General features: G+C 40.9%; 2 protein-coding genes across 2 annotated transcripts in view; both read left to right on the forward strand.

Moving 5' to 3' along the window:
• LOC140312764 (cytochrome c) overlaps nt 1-17,510 on the forward strand; it is a 299,923-nt gene that overhangs the window by 81,090 nt on the left and 201,323 nt on the right. The gene's annotated exons all lie outside the window — the stretch shown is intronic.
• Nucleotides 222-16,665, forward strand: LOC140312541 (dual specificity protein phosphatase 19-like). The gene is made up of 5 exons (XM_072390325.1): nt 222-371; nt 662-913; nt 7,859-7,905; nt 10,278-10,430; nt 16,339-16,665. The coding sequence occupies exons 2-5, from the start codon at nt 685-687 to the stop codon at nt 16,519-16,521; spliced, it is 612 nt and encodes a 203-aa protein (XP_072246426.1). The 5' UTR covers nt 222-371; nt 662-684; the 3' UTR covers nt 16,522-16,665.

The following is a 17,510-nucleotide window of genomic DNA, read 5'->3' on the forward strand; positions in this document are numbered from 1 at the left end:
ACCCAAAACAGCTTAAAATAGGTGGAAAATTGACAAAGCTATAAATACATAAATTATTAGATAAATTATTCAAATATAATAGCATCAAATTAAATATATTCTCGTTTAAAAGTTTTTCATTTACAAGTACCTTTGAGCAAAGCATTATCGTATTTGAACTCGTATAATTTACTATTTTACTTTGTGTTCTCGAACGCATCACGTTGTTGACGCAGCTTCCGACTCAGCTGTCAATTCTGTTAAAACCACCACTGCTACTTCAGTCTTTTACCTCGTATTAAATACGTACGCTGCACTGCTTTAGCATTTTAAAACAGTGATGATCTGATTCTTCACAGGATCTTTGCTTTAAATCCACACTTTTAGATCAGGTGAGTGCACGCGAAGTAGCAAACCGATCTGTGATACGTTCAGAATCAGATCCACAGATGTTACACAGCTGAATGGACAGTTTTCAACCCAATAGTTTACATTCTGTGTGTACTGCACTAAAGCGATAAAGCATATTGAGTTATAAAATCCTTAGGATTACTGATCTAAAGAAAGACAGTTGAGTTTATCTGTTTTGTGATTGGTTGTCTAAGCCTCCAACCACTTTATGAAGGTCTGATTTACTCCACCTCAAACCAATAATCTGTAAACTTGATGCCTCTTGTTTCAGCTGAGTCCCTGAACCCTGCCGTGATGCATTCGCTGGGTCAGGAGATCCAAGGCTTCTCCAAAAACCGCCTGAGGAAACAGTGCACACGTGTCACCACTGTGACAGGCAAAAGGCTGCTGGAGAGGAGGCTTGATGGAGGAGAAGGAGAGGTGGAGCAGGTTGAAGAGTTGGAGGAGGCGAGCGGATGTGGATTTGTAGAAGATAACAGTCTGGACCTGCAAGTTGGTGTTGTCAGACCCTTCCTACTGCTGGGTAACTTATTCCATTCAACAACCACACAATACTACTCTTCCTACTAAAACAGCCATTGCAACTTTGTTGTAGCAACGTTTCATTTATACTTTAGCAGTAGCATTCCTGCGTTAAATATTTGTGTAAACTGTAAACAAAAACAGACTAAATTGAATTTTAGACCCTATATTCTATTGGAAATATCCCCGAAAACAGTACATGACGTTTTTAAATTTAATATTTAATTGTTTATTGTAAAAATCTAATGATTTTCAGGTAATTTTAGATTAAGAAGAAGCAGGATTTAACCCCAAGTGCAATCACATGTGATTTGGAAATAGTTTTTTAGAAGAACCAACAGCACACGGATCAGGAGTGACCCCAGCTAATGACACCATAGTGACTGGTGGGATTAAATTGTATGTGAGAAGTTTTAATGGACGTCTGTAGGAGCCAGCGCTCAGGAACATTCTGTAGTTTGAAGCTCTTCCTTCAGTGGCCTTTCAGATCTGGCTGCATTGTCCATCTTTTACATGAAAGCTTTAATCCTTTTCACATTTCCCATTCAGGGTGGAGCTGATGTGCCTTTGTTGTGCATCGAGTTCCTGTTTGTTGGGTCCAGAGAGAAACGGGGGTCATCTGGGGTGGCTGCAGAGCTGAACTGTAGCACAGTGATGCTGTTCTTATTCAGCTGATTCTGTGATGCTGGGACAGTGATAAGGCACTGATCCACTCTAAGCACTGTTTACAACTACTAACCCTTCAGCTTTATAACAGAAGGGCAGAAGTACTCTCTTGTTTTAACAGTAACTTAAATACTCAAGTTTAGCAACTATAAAATGGTCTATTAATATATAGTCTATAGCACACTTGCGTGAAAAAAAAAAGGCCAGATTGGCAGAAATGTCTCCAAAAAGTTGGGACGGGTCCATGTTTCCCACTGTGCAGCATCCCCTCTTCTTTTAACAGCAGTCTGTAAACATCTGGAGCTGAGGAGACCAGCTGCTGGACCTTTGGGAGAGGACTGTTGTCCTGCTTTTGTCTGATGGAGGATTCTCAGCCGTCCTCGGTCTTTGTTGTTGTATGTTAAACGTTTTCAGGTGAAACGCCTGGACTGCAGGCAGGTCAGTCCAGCACCTGGACTCTTCTACGACGAAGCCATGCTGTTGGAATATAGGCAGGATGTGGTTTAACTTGCTGAAATATGCGAGGCCTTCCTTGAAAAAGACATCACCTGGATGGGAGCAGATGTTGCTCTAAAACCTGTTTATAGCTTTCAGGATGGATGGAACCTTTCCAGATGTGAAGGTTTCCAGTTCCATGGGCACTAATGCACCCTCATACCATAAGAGCTTCAGTATTTTAAACTGAGCTTTGATAACAAGCGTCCATGATTTCCAAAAAGAATTTAGATCCTTCTGACGACAGAACAGTTTTCCTCTTTGTCTCAGTTCATTTTAAAAGGAGCTTTGGCCCAGAGAAGACGGCAGTACCTCTGGACCTTTTTCTCTGCATGACAGAGCTTTAACCTGCATTTGTGGCTGTTACGGTGAGCTGTGTTCACAGATGATTTCTGGAAGTGTTCCTGAGCCCAGGCAGTGATTTCCAGGACAGAATCGGGTCTGTTTTTAATGCAGAGCTGCCTGAGGGCCTGAAGATCACAGGAATATAAGTGATTTTCATCCATGTCAGACAGGCAGCCGTCTCCTTATTCTCTGCATCTTTTGATGATATTATGTACCGTAGATGATGGATTATTCAAAGTTTTCACGATATTCTGAATTCTTAGACAAACGACTTTGCACAATTCTGAACCTCTGCCCATTTTTACTTCTGACAGACTCCGCCTCTCTAAGGCCTCGACCATGCTACCCATCTGTTGCTAATAAACGTAATTAGGTGCAACTTGTTCTTCCAACTGTTTATTGTTAGTAACTTTCTTTCCCAGCCTTTTCCAGCCCCCGTCTCAACTTTTCTGAAATGCGTTGCCACCATTAAATTAAACATCATGAAATGGAAAAATGGCTCACTTTCAACATTTTGTTTTCTAAGTCCCATTGTAAATTTAATACTAGTCTACAAAGCATCACAAATTTATTTAGGAACTGGGTTTGAACAAAACAGTTCAGTAGAATGAGGGAGAGATGCAGATTATACCTGTGTGTGACAGACTCTGTGGAAGAAAATGTTTTGTTGTTGTATTTTAGTCGGTTAGCATGGCGAGTGCTTAGTGGCCAACCTGACCCACACACTTCTGCAGACAGATGACTTTTGTCAGGGCCTCAGGACACAGATGCAGGGTCGGTTCAGATTAAATGGTGTTTATTATTTAACACAGCACAGCAAGGCAGGATGAGGATCTCCAAGCACAGCAAAGGAATCAGGCTGTGAAACTCCTAGAGAGCTCTCCACAGTAACTATGGCTGAGGAGATTGCTGCTATGAAAGCTACAAACATAAACTGCTCCACTCTGGGAGGAAAACAAAGGGCTCTTTAAAATATAACAAAACTAAGACACGCTCTCCTAAAGAGGGGGATTTAACAAAGGACGCACTCTTAAAAAACAGAGGCACTATAAAACTTTATGAAACGGCACAAAATCCTTCAAGAAACGAAAACACAAAATCACTCCGCTAGGGGAGGAACTATGAAAATTACAAATCAAAACCACTCCAAAAGGGAGGAATAAAACAGGCTATGGAACTTACCGTGACAAATAAACTATGGCTATGGATAAAATACAAATCAAGATAGCTCTGCAGGAGGATCGCTCACTGCAGGCTCATGGAAACTATGGCTGGTGATGAGGTTCATGGACGGAGACAACATACTGGCCCAAGAGCAGGGAAACGCAGACTATTTGAACACAGGAGGGACCAAGGGGAACAGGTGGAAACACTTTGGAATCAGGGAAGACAATCAGACGCTTGACACAGGACGAAGGGCAAGATACCTGAAACGAGAGGGGAAGTTAGCGATTTCAAAATAAAACAGGAAATAACGAGACAAGACAAGAAACAGAACGTAAATTGTGACAACTTTACGTCCCACTTTGGTTGCCAAACAGCTGAATGCTATGTTTACTGCCTCTAAAGATGAGTTGTAAAGTTACGATGGCGTCCTTCCCCTCACTTTAACCATTGTGCATGAAGCTGAACCGGATGAGAGCGAGTTAGCAGCTACATACGAGCCAAAAAGTAAAGAACTGTTAAACCATACTCTCCATACTACGGTTAGGAGGCAAAAAGTCTTAAAAGGTAACACTATGACTGTAAGAGCTGCCACGACTCTTAACAAATCTCTTTTGTCACCAATAGTGGATCAGTGCAAAACACTTTGCATGCTGGGAATGCCTCATCACTGCATGTGAGGTTTAATGACACAGTATTCCAGTGCACAAAAGGACGAGGTCATTGTTTCCTACTTTCAATGAATAAATTCCTAATCATGAATAAAACAATGTGGCTAATTTGGAATTCATCTCAGGGTGAATGGTGACCTGCCCTCCAGCAGCAGGTTGACGTCCCCACATGTCAGCGTGCACCCGACCCCCTGAAGTGTCCCTGGGTTTGACATTGAATCCCTGTGCGGCTCTCAGCTGCCGTGTGTTTCTGTCACAAACGCTGCGCCTTGACCTGAAAGCAGGAAGGAAAATCAGAGAGAGAATTTCTCAGCAGGGATCAATAAAAAATGACATCTGTTACGCTCAACAGAGGTGACCCGTTTCCATACAGTGACTCAGCATGAAACTGATGTTCATTTCCCAAAACGAGTTGATTGTAAGTATCAAACTGTTACCACACCTCACAGTCAGGGTTGTGGTAAAATCTTTACTTTTTCCAATATTTTGATTTACTCATGCAGCCTTTTCACAACTGAGACACTCTCTTTTAATTTAATCTGTCTGAGCCCCTTCCAGGCTACCGTTCACCCCAATAAGACGTCTGCCATGCTCTTGTCACCATTGTCATATAAAATAAAGACTACAATCAAGAAGCCCTGCAAGACTGGAGGTGATTGCATTTTTTTCCTGCAAACCCTCAGGTCTCTTTATAGCTTTCCTTTAACTTTAGTATCACGTATTTTATGAATAAAACATGTAGAATATACCTTTTTTTCCTTTTTTCTTGCTCAGACTGTGATCCTGCATGATTCACATGTAGATTAAAGGAGACTGCATCTTCCATTTCCTCGGGTTTAAAATCGTCAAAGCAAACAGGGCAGCCAGTCGGCACAGGTACAGTTGAGTTGAGCTACAGTGATGACTTAACTCTGCTTCCTATTCTGACAACTGGTCCAAGGGTTCGTAATCAATTTATAGACAAATTATCAATTTTTAGACTGATTATCAATTTATAGAGAAATGATCAATTTATAGACAAATTATCAATTTTTAGACTGATTATCAATTTTTAGACAAATTATCAATTTATAGACTGATTATCAATTTATAGACAAATTATCAATTTATAGACTGATTATCAATTTATAGACAAATGATCCATTTTTAGACAAATTATCAATTTTTAGACTGATTATCAATTTTTAGACTGATTATCAATTTTTAGTCAAATTATCAATTTTTAGACAAATTATCAATTTTTAGACTGATTATCAATTTTTAGACAAATTATCAATTTTTAGACTGATTATCAATTTTTAGACAAATTATCAATTTTTAGACAAATTATCAATTTTTAGACTGATTATCAATTTTTAGACAAATTATCAATTTTTAGACAATGTCTGACGCTGTGGACTGTGAGTACATGTAAATAAAGCCAAATTCACTGCGCAGATGTTGTTCTTAAATTACTTTAAAGGGACAGTTAGTAGTTTTTGAAGTGGGGTTATGTGAATTAGTTATGAGTAGTTAGTTAGTTAGTTAGTTAGTTAGTTAGTTAGTAGTTACCTTACCTGCAGTAGCAGTCTCATTTTAGCCAAACTCGCAGCCACTGAGAGCAGGTCTGAGAGAAGAGTGAATTTTCTCCATCCAAAACAACTGAAAACTCACTTAACTAAAGGTTAAGTGACTTACTTTGTCACTATTTTCACAACCGAACAACGTCCCTGTTGCTGCTGACCCCTGATGGAAGAAACAGAGAATTATGTGAATGAGAGCAGAATTATTGGGAATTGGCTTTATTGTTCTAATGAAAGATGCGCCCTTTGATAAGTCTTTCTTGTTACCAGCTCTGTCTTTTTCTGCTGTTCTCTGAGCAGGAACTGTGAAGCTTGTGTGGAGCACCGAGGCCCAATCGAGTCCAGCTGAGCGTAGACATGAAGCAGTAGTTTGTCCCCCCCGCCACATCATCTGGATGTGTTAGTTCAATGTGGTCAGATTAAGATGTTTAGATGTTTTTTAAAAGTTCAAAACGAACACAATGTGGTTTTTTTGTGGTGTTATGTAAGTGTTCGCCTCACTGAGGTGAAGGCGGGGCCACATTAGCATATTCGTGGCGTCATACTCCAAGCTATTTTAAATGGCAATAACTTTGAAAAGCACAATTTCAAAGAACACAGATGAGTTGTTTGGACTTTTAAAGCGTGTAGGAACGGAGGAGCTTGAACGCCCCGCATCATTTAACTCCTCTGTATGGAGCGGGAAAAGCCCGCTCCAGGGCCAGTGTTGGGTTCGTCCTTTCTGGGATAATGAAGTAACATACAGTATATACTGGATTCCTGCCAATAGATCACTCTAAATGTTATATGCTGGAACTTTATATAGGTTGTGAGGCAGAGGCTGCCCTCTTAAAGAAATTAAAAAGAGCAGCATTAGTCAGAGAGTTTTTTTTTTTTTTAAATTTCATCTCCTGCTCAACAGGAAACAAAATGATGACTGATGCTGAATAGCAACCCTGCATCTTTTCACAAATGTATCACTTTAAATCTTTTCCTTCTTCACTGATGAGACATGTGGGCTGGAGTTGGCTTAGTTTCAAACTCGCACTCTTTCTTTTGGATTTAGATTTGCTTCTCAGCACCAGTTTGGCATTATGTCAAAGTGGCTTGGCTTATGCAAAGAGTGCAAATATCGCTACTTTGAAGAGGTAAGCTGCTGCAGAGAATCCACCCTGGGAACCTGGAGGAAGTCCTGCCATCAATCCCTTTTTCTGCCGTATATCCTTTCAGCTTCTGCTATTCAAGACTACCACTTATGTCATCACGACAAGATTTTTGACAAATGAAGAGGCTCGTCCTTCTATTTAACTGTCACCATCAGTGACTGTACTCTTCTTTGTCTCCTTTTTTTCTCCATTAGTCTTTGACCTTCTTCCTCTGCTGCATTAGTCATTCAACCTTAAGCAAAGAAAATGCCTTTGCCTCATTCTTTTCAGCAGAAATCATAAACTCCTTTCTCTGCAGCTGTAGATATTATTGAATGATTATCTCAGCAGTTTCTTAAGCCACATCTCGTGCTACAACAGAAATAATTTGATTCCCTAACCTGTTTTTCTGCAGCTTTAAGCCATTTTACTGTTGGTTTCTGCTGACTGATATCTTCTCTGCTTGTGGTTGCAGCTGTACAGAAAGGGTTTTGTCTCTGAATGTTTCCCACTTAGGGATGCCGATATCCTCCAGGTTTTGTTTTCTACGACTAAACTTTAAATCATTATGCGTTTTTTAAACAGCTCCCTATATGTGTAGGGTCATATGTATTTTAGTTTGTTTGATCTGAAATAAGGCTGCAGATGTTTATACATATTTACTTTTCATCATTTTTAAGTCAGAGCACTTGTATCTGTTGTATCTATAAGGCATCAGAAAACAGCTGTTTTCACACAGCCCAAGGTGACATCACCTTTCTTTCATCCAGCTGTCTGAACCCGAAGATGTTCAATGTAAAATGAATGCTAATTAAGAGACGAAAGCAGGCTTTGATCATGTAATAGCTGTACATAAGCATCTTCTAAGGGACATGCCCTCCTGAATGTCTTTTGATCAAGTTTTTTTCTGCCGTTTCAGCCTCTCAGGATGCAGCCCAAGACATCGACACCCTGCAGAGATATAAGGTCAGTACCGGGGGATCCATATTGCGGGCGTGACCTTGCTTTGTTGTGATAGCATGTGTAGTGACATAAGATTAGAGGCAGCCACGTAGGCGAGCGTTCCTGCAGGTCTGCAACACACCAGCCAGTAGCCCGAGGAGCCTCATGATTCATGCAGTGACAGTTTAGCTCAGCAGAGGGAGTAAGTGATTACAGTAAGTCTCAGCACTGCTCCTCTCTGCAGTGGCTGCTCCCAGGCATGAGCTTATTGCTGCCTGTGCAGTCTCAGGATGATGAATTAGAGAGATTATGAATACCTTCACTTCCTGTTTCTTGGATGAAACCTTGACTGCCTAAAAAGGTTTCTCCGGTAGCCGCTCAAGCTCTGGGGATTTAACAGTTGGCCTAGAGGCACTTTATCAAAACGTATTTGAACACTTTGTATCAGTGGAAGGTGTATTTTTACATTCAAAGGCAGAACCAAGAAGAGATGTTTACAGAGGAACCTTACTTTTCTGTGTTTGGGATTCTAATATTTGTCTGAATGGCTGCAGGCACATGTTCTGCTGCCCTACATGCAGTAGATCTGTAACTTTTAGGGACGAGTTACCTCAAGAGCTGACGATGAACTCAGTTTGGTTTCTGCGTCCTCACAAATAAGGCCCAACATTTTATCACTTTAATTCCCATCTGATTTTTCAGTTTCATTTCTAGTATTTGCATCACTTGATCTGAGAGTACCTCTGGAAAAATGCTATAAGTTAAAGGTGCAATATGTGAAAATTTAGTTAAAAGATTGTCTCAAATGAAATGTGATTGAACAACATTCAGTGAAAGTATCGTGTTAACCTTTTAACTTTGGTGTCCCGTCTATCTTCTGTCCCACATATGAGGAAGAATCGTTGAAAGAATCACTGCGTAAAGAGTCAACTTGACTGGTCATGTTGAATGACTGTTAATCAGTGAGTGGGACTTTAAATCCAGGCATGGCTGAAGCTTCTGGCAAGCGTCCACCGGAGAGCAGAAAGGACAAGCCAACTGGTTGGCTGTGGTTTATTTTTAACATGAGACTTCACACTCCTTATGTTGTCCCTCCCCCAACAACTGAAGATATACTTTAATTCGACCCAAAATGAATGCATTAATAGCCTTATTGATTACCAGCTGTGCTAATAGTGCTAAATGGTGCAGAGTTACACATGAGCACGGTTTAAAGGTGATAAACAGCCTGTGAATGGATGAAAACACATTTGGATGTGTGTTGTATGGTTTTATCAGTAAAGATAAATGGGCTGATAAGTGAATATTTGAATTTCCATTTATCTGAGTTATATTGCCATCATATGTTTATGCTGGGAAACAGACAGGCTTCAAACAGAGTTTATTTTCTGCTGACTCTCTGAGTGGGCAGTGCCGTTTCTGAACAGACCCAGTGCAGTGCTGGATGAGACATCAACCATTTTTATTGGTTTTCAAGGAAATTAACGACTCTAAAGTACCACGACAAAAAACTTTTTTGCTGGGTTTAGGACCTGATACTGGCATATTGATGCTGCTCATGAAATATCATAACAGGATAACAGGAGCAGGAGCGTTATCGGTACTCCTTTCTCCCGGCGGCTCTCAGTCTTTACAACCAGCACTGCTCCCAACAGACCCCATAAACATCAGAAAAGATTTTCAACCACTTACGAACGCTTCTGCAATATCTCTGTATAAATTACCTCCCACTGCAATAACTGTCTGGTTGTACGATCACTGTATCTCTCATTCACAGAGCAAAACCTCCTTTCATGTGGTTCCAGTTCTCATTTTGTATATTTCTTTCTCATATTTTCCACTGTTGCTTTTTCATAATTGTTTTGTCACAGATTTTTCTTTGTTTGATGTGTTTTTTTTTTATACTTTTTAGACATAATACTTGTCAGCAGGAAGTTTCTTGTTGGTTTCGGCCTTTTATGGGATATGTTGTCAATAATACAAATATAGTGCAGCACCTAACATATCCCTTAACATGTGGGAAAGGATGTTAGCTGATACAGACAGTCTAAAAGCACATTAGTACGATGCTAGGATGTAACACAGGAGAATTTAGCCCTCTGAGGTAAGCTAAATTTAAGTGAGAGTAGACAGATTCTGCAAAATGAATTGGAGCCATCTGTCTTCTTTCCTGCCCACCCCCTCTCTTTCCTCTTCATCTTTCTCCCCCCTTTCTGTCAGCCCTCCACTCTATCTCTCTGCCCTCTCGCTCACGTTCAGCTTGTGTCATGTCATCAATATGCCTGACAGAATATCTCTCTTTGTCTCTTGCCAAAGCAAAAAGAGCCTTTAGAGCAAGTAAGGTTATTTGTTCAAGGAGTTTTCATACCTCTATACCCCCCTTCTCCTTCTGTCAGGTATCTCATGTGCTAAATGTGGCTTACGGAGTCACCAACCTGTTCCCAGATCAGATGGTCTATAAGACGCTCCAGATCCTGGACCTCCCAGACACAGAGATCACTTCATATCTAGAGGAATGCAGCTCCTTCATCGATCAGGCCAGAGAACAGGTACACACACACTTCACACATCCATCCATTTCCTACACCCGTCTGATCAAATTCAGGGTCGCAGGGAAGGCTGGAGGCAACCCAGCTTAACAGGTTGCCACTCTAATGCAGGGTCGACAAAGGAGAACCGACCTTGCACCATCACACTCGCTCCTTGGCTCAATTGAGAATCGCCAATTAACCTAACATGAATGTTTTTGGAGAGTGGGAGAAACCTGGAGAGACCAGCCAGGATTCAGAGCAGTAACCCTCTTGCTGTGAGGCGACAGTGCTAACAGACGGTGCAAGTTATCCCTGACACATGCATTAAAATTGATTTGAAATGGAAACACAGCTCTAATGTTTAGATCGAAGGACTGATGGGCCCCTGCAAAACCTTCAGTCTACAGTGAGGATTCTGAGATGTGTTTAGGATCATCATCACGTTGTAGCAGCTGCTTTAATTCACGTTCAGCTTCCTTTCAAATGGAGGGATGTTTGCATCCAGATTTTATGAACTGAATATGCTCCAGAATGATTCCTTCAAATGGCAGTGAAATGTTCTGCCCGCAGCATGATGGATCCACCTCCATGCTCAGCAATTGGAGATTAAATTCTGATTAAAATTTTCCTCCAAACTTAACTTTTTGCTCAAAGTGGAATTTAAAAAAACAACCCATTTATTTAAGGACTTATGGATTTTTTAGACCTTCATTTCCGGACTTTTTTCAGTGACTCTTGCAGTCAGGATGCAGGAAATGTTTTCTGATGATGAGTCTCTGATGAAGGTCGTATTTGCGTCGGTGTGGAATGGTGCACCATCACTCCAGTTTCCTTGGATTTCCGGGCTTCAGCTTGAACTCTATCTTCTTGCTCTCTTCCTATAGCCTTCCCAAGGGTTGGAGACGGTGATGGAACTTGCTCTGTTCCCAAACCTTTCATACACTCTGAAAAATTTGAAAATAAACTCTTTTAGCACGTTCAAAACTTGATTTACCCTCTGCATTTTTACTAGTGGTGCAACGGATCATCATTGATCCGTGATCCGTTCGGATCAATATATTCGGTTCGGCACGCACGTGATCCGCGGATTGATTTACGAAAAAAAAAAAGTTGTGCGCATGTTCAGTCCACTCACAGCGGGGTCATGGCGGGCGGAGGAACGGGGGAGCTTGAACGCCCCACGTCATTTAACTCCTCTGTATGGAGAAAAGAGGTTAAACCGTGACGGTGTGTCGGCACTGTGGCGCAAGAAAGTCAAATGACAGGAAACACATCAAGCATGGCCACGCATTTGAAGCAACATCACCCCGGTTTCACTGAAAACGAAGGCCGCTCAACAACCGCACATCACCGCGGAATTATGCAGCTCCTTGTTGCACAATCTGACCGGTTAAAGCGTCACAAACGCTATGGGTGTGTTTATAGGTGCAGACAGGAGGCCAAAATCGGTTAAAGGAAGGAAATCTGCCTTTTTACGTTGCACTTTAAGTTGTTTTTCATTAATTATGTTAAAAAGAATATATTATGCCTTGTGCACATTAAGATGATTTGATATATTTTAATGTAATAATTTAAAAGTGTTAATAAACAAAAAGACCAAACTCATGTTTATTTGTCTTGTCTTGTCTTTTTTTCTTTGGTGATCCACGAAACGATCCGATCCGTGAGTTTTTTGATCCGTTGCACCCCTAATTTTTACCTGAGTTGTCACAACATTTACATACTTTTGTATAGACTCTTTAACACCCAAGTGCTTTTTTTTAATGAGTTAAAAGATTCATCTCAGCCCTGGGTCTTTTGCATTTCTACTGAGGTCTAATGTACGGGGTTAATTGGGCAAATTAAGTCAGTTGAAGTGTGAAATACAATCTCTCATTGCTGCTGTGTTGGGCTGTGAAAGGAGGAGATGTGCCTTCACTCATAATCTGTTCATGTTACATATTTCTACGGGGTCGTGGGAGTCTTCATTAGTGCCTCGAAATGTTACTTCTGTGAAAAAATTCAAAATGAATATTTCATTGCTCTGATTTGCTACTTTGTTATCACAATCTCTCACTCTGGCTGACACAGTTACCCATTAAAGGTGTATTTGTACAGACAGTGGTTTCTGGGAGCGTTCCTGAGCCCATGCAGGGATTTCCAGGACAGAATCGCGGCTGTTTTTAATGCAGAGCTGCCTGAGGGCCTGAAGATAATGGAGATCCAGTGATTTTCAGCCTTGTCCCCTGCTCACAGATGTCTCCAGATTCGCTGAAAGTCTTCACAATTTTAGGTTGAGGAACATTACTCAACAATTATCTGTAATTACTCACAATTTGTGGATCCAGTTTTTTTTTTTGCAGATGAATCTCTGAACATCTTCACTTCTGAGAGACTTTAAGGTGCTCTTTTTATGCCCAATCATGTTACTGACCATGGCCATCCATACATTATCCTCCACTTATCTGAGGTCAGGTCTTGGAGGCATCAGTTTCAGGACAGACCCTCTCACCAGCTCCTCCTGGGGGAGCCCGAGGTGTTCCCAAGCCAGATGGGATATATAAGCCCTCCCTCTTCCCAGTTGGACATGCCTGAAAATCCTCCAAAAAGAGGCAACCAGAAGGCATCCTAACCAGATTCCCGAACCACCTCAGCTGACTCCCTTCATTGTGCTGCTCCTCTGAGCTCCCTCTGTTTGGTCCAGCTCCCCACCCATCTCTAAGGCTGATCCCAGCCACCCTCCGATCTGTGATCTCATTCTTTCGGTCACTACTGAAATCTCATGGCTGTAGGTTCAGGTCAGAACGAAGATGAGCCAGTAAATCGAAAGCTTTGCCTTCCGGCTCAGCTCCCTCTTCACCACAACGGACCGGAGAAGCGTCCTCATTACTGCTACTCTCACTCCAACTTACCATCACTTATAAACTAGGTTCTGACATACTTCAACTCCTCCGCTTGAGGCGGAGACTTATCCCTGGCCCGGAGTGAGAACTCCACCTTTGGAGCTTGAACATGTTGCAACTAATTAGTTTAGTTGCAACATGTTTGTTGAACTGTTTCTTTTTAGTAGCACTTACTTACTTTTGTTGCGCCTGTTCCAACATTTTTTGTGTCTTTGTGTTGCCGTCAATGAATTAAACATTTTTCTTTTAACATTTGATATGTTTGTTGTCTTTATTGTGAATAACGTATTGTATGACACTTGAACACTTAATAGGCTTTTTGATGCTGCATCTTGTTAACTTGCTGACAGTTTTATCAAGGCTGCAGAATATTTATTTTGTATGAGGATTATTTGTGCTTTTAAATGGAAATATGCTGCAGTGTAATGCAGTTGATTTATCCGAGTAATTTCTACTTAAACTGACCAGTTGGACAAAGACAAGAACACACACACACACAGAAACGGTTCATGGTTTCCCAAATGGAAAAATGTATGAAATCAATTGAAACACTTCTGCATCCACCCTCTCTCAGGAGGTTTACGCAGCCTGAAAACACCTATCATATCTGTCGGCTAATTTAACATGTCATGTTGCACACACTGCTGTTTTGCTCCCTCGCTGGGATGCATTTACACACATCTACAGCAGCAGCTTATCTGCAACTCAGCACAAAGGTGAGGTGGGTGGTCTGTTAACCTATTAAAAGACTGGGATCATCTCTGCTCACACTCGTATTTTAAGAGTAACATGTGATTCTTTTCCAGGTATTATTTCTTGGCACAGACTCGCAGCTCTTACTGTGTGTCAGGAGATTGACCATGAGCAGAACATAATGTGATGTGAGCACCGATATGAAAACGCTCAGCTGGAGCGCTACAAAACAACAGCAAAACAAGAAAGTCTGACAAAACCAAATTAAGTCTCTGTGTTTGCTGTGATGGATTAGATAGCTGAGGCAATTTTCAGTCTGTACAAGTTTTATGTAGCTTGTTTTTCCCCAGAGCAGGAAAAAAAGGATCTGATTTGTCACTGTGTTGACTGCAGACACCGGAACAGACATTATGAAAGAGCAGAGGAACCCTCTTGATGGATACAAACACGAGAATCACGCTCTTTTTGTTCTGTATGCGCTCCATTAGATTATATTGTATTTTACCCAGAGGAACCGATTGACTGGTTTATATTTTAAAAGGAAAGCACAGACAACAACGATAACATGTCAATTGCAGTAAGCCGATTTAAATCTCCTGTCCCACAATGGATATTGATTGACACAGAAAATCAAAAATGTGCTTCGAGTTTCAGTTCCGCTCCATTTCCGCCTGAAAAGGGACTTTATCCTGCGACGAGCGGCCACGTGTTGAACAAAAGAGACAAACGTGTCGATATTGTCATTCAGGACTGAGCCGTAGGCCCGCACGCATTGTCTAAAGATGTGGCTGGAATTTAGAAAAGCGTATTTCCAGCTAGGCACTCTAGGCAGTAAAATAATTACAGCAACATTAATATTAATCGTTTGGTAAAGTTTGACACACTCTCACAGCCACACACACAGATTTATTCCGTCTCAACTTGCTCTACGCGCTCTGTCTAATGACGCTTTCAGAGACGCTGGAAAGCCAGAAATAACAGGTTTCCAGAGGAACAAAATGCAGTGAAATGACACTTCAAGCTGTGATTTTTGCCAAACTTGTCACTGTGGGACCCATGAGAATCATTCATTAGAACGTGTTTATCATCATTTAATGATACAAAACAAATTTACTCACTTAACATTCATGGTTTCTAGTTTTGTGTCTGTCATAAACGAGCTTTTCCTCTGCCAACAGCAAGATCTGTGAAATACCTTAAAGTCACTCTGACATTTTTTTCCGGCACATACTATCTGCTTACCTCCATTTGGAGAGGCAGCAGAAATCCCAGATAAGGACATTTTAAACCCTCAGCAGATAAAACTTTACAGCTGGGAACAAGTGGGAGAAAAATGCCTCTAAAGATGAAAAGATGATCAAAAGTGAAATCACACCTGTTATTCAGGAGATAGAGTAAAATGCTCAACCTTGAGGTTAGCCTTGCAGTTGGATAAAGAGCTTTATCAGTTGCTTACTGTGTTTTCATAATGTGCCACATGACTAAATTACAGCACAGGGGATAAGATTTCTTGTTGTGTGTGGGTAAAAACCAGAGGTTTGTAGCATGTAACACCTTCAATGTTCGCTTTTGTACGTGTTGTGGTCTTATATTTGAGGAATCAGTTCAATTGAATCAAGCTGTTCCACAAAAGACTGAAGGATATTTAAAAAGGGACTCAAAGAACCAATTATTTATGTCAAAAGGTGATTATAAATGCGACTATAATGACTTTTCCAGCAGTTTTCACTTTGATTTCAACAGCTTTGCTCATCAGTCCACTTTGCAGTTAATAGTTGTTCCTACAGTTTCATGCAAAAAGGTCATTGCAGACAATTATTAGCGACTGACTCATGCCTGTAAGTCAACGGCGTGCTGTGCCACTGAGTCTTAACCGTGTTGAAGTCTAAAAACCACCAGGATGGAGAATTGTTGTGGTCGTCTTCCCAAATGTGTTCGGGGTGTTAGTCTGCAGTAAAACAACAACGCTCCGACAGCATCCATGATACCTATTACTTTGCTCGTTTTAAAATAAAAAATCGTATTCTTAAAGACGCATTAGGTTTTGTCCTCTGACGTGTTTGGTTTTCTTGCTTTTCTCATGATATTCTCACGTAATCAGTAGGCCCATGCTTGTTTAGGGAGATAACAGTGAGTCCAACGAACTATCTCCATGGTAACTGGTAGAAACTGACTGGAGTAAAATATGTCAGAAAAAGCCATGACAATTTTCTCTAATTAAGGGGAAACTTTTATTCATCTAAGAAGAAATTAAGCCTTAAGCGTCACACTTCCAGAGAACATCACAGTGCATCGACTTATTACTCAACTTTGTCTGTTTCCCCGTCTTGCTTCTGTTTTTCTGACTGCAGGACGGCGTGGTGCTGGTCCACTGTAATGCTGGTGTGTCACGCTCCTCCTCCATTGTGATTGGCTACCTGATGTTGAGGGAGGGGCTTTTGTTTGATGACGCGTACAGCCAGGTGAAGCTGAGGAGACCATCAATTCGCCCAAACCCCGGCTTCTATCAGCAGCTACAGAACTACAAACCTTAAAAGACTACAAATAAAAATGATTTTCCGATTTTCTTAACAAAAGATTTCAATGTTCATGTTAGAAAATCTCTTTGAACCATGTAAAGAAGCTGTAACATGAATTAAATTTTTACTTTGTTGTAAACATGGGACATTTTTACCAAGTTAAGCCAATAAACATATTTCTACACAACTGTGCTGTGTACAAAAGATTTGTCACACGTGTGACATACCATTGGAAAGCTAAGATCCCTGTGATTCGATTGGTTCAAAGCATGTTACCACACAGTGAAGCAGCTCACCTATAAAGAGTATTTTTTCATTGTTACGGGTCCAAAAAGTTGTTTCTTCAGCTAATTCCCACAGATTGTTGTGGGCGCCTCTGCTTGAACTTTAATGTATTACATTAAATACAAGTCAGCTTCGTTGATGTCAACTTTTGACTGATACCTCATTTGAAACTATAGGAGCTTCCACGTAGTTTCCAAAAATCTTAAAAATATATTGAAGAATATATGCAAGACCTTGGCAACAAGGCACCACACAATAAAGGCTTCCAATGTGTTGTTACTGTAGGGTACGGCTCGTAGGATCTCCATGAAGTGGAAGCTCCTGCAGGCTATGATAGTCTGCAGCATGGCACTTTTCTGCAGTGTATCCACTGTCCACGCTGAGGACTGATGCACCAAACAGCCGATTAAAGTCTGAAAACTGTAACTGTCCAAAGAGAAAGAGGTTCTGAGTCTGAATGTGGCAAAGCTGACAACAAAACTTAATCTACACTGGAGAGAGAAAGGGTTGTAGTGAAAAGAACTCGTCATGACTATAAGCGTCGGGAGGAAATAGCCAACAAAGAGAACCGGATTTCGGTGGACATGCCTTCAGAAGAACCCATGAAATATGACTCTCTTTGTGACACTGCAATTAAATATGAACTAGGACTTAAGTTAAGATCATGTTTGATCATGTTTTCCAACTAACAGCCCACAACTGTACACAGTTTTAGGCAT

The sequence above is a fragment of the Leuresthes tenuis genome, unplaced genomic scaffold (assembly GCF_036924035.1).
Source record: "Leuresthes tenuis unplaced genomic scaffold, fLeuTen1.0.hap1 SCAF_8, whole genome shotgun sequence".
Taxonomy (NCBI): domain Eukaryota; kingdom Metazoa; phylum Chordata; class Actinopteri; order Atheriniformes; family Atherinopsidae; genus Leuresthes; species Leuresthes tenuis.

Excerpts from the sequence above, each read along its gene's own strand:
- LOC140312541 (XM_072390325.1), top strand. The coding sequence starts at position 685 with ATGCATTCGCTGGGTCAGGAGATCCAAGGCTTCTCCAAAAACCGCCTG. Across the intron at positions 7,906-10,277 it reads ACACCCTGCAGAGATATAAG|GTATCTCATGTGCTAAATGT; the intron begins GTCAGTACCGGG and ends TCCTTCTGTCAG. Across the intron at positions 10,431-16,338 it reads TCGATCAGGCCAGAGAACAG|GACGGCGTGGTGCTGGTCCA; the intron begins GTACACACACAC and ends TTCTGACTGCAG.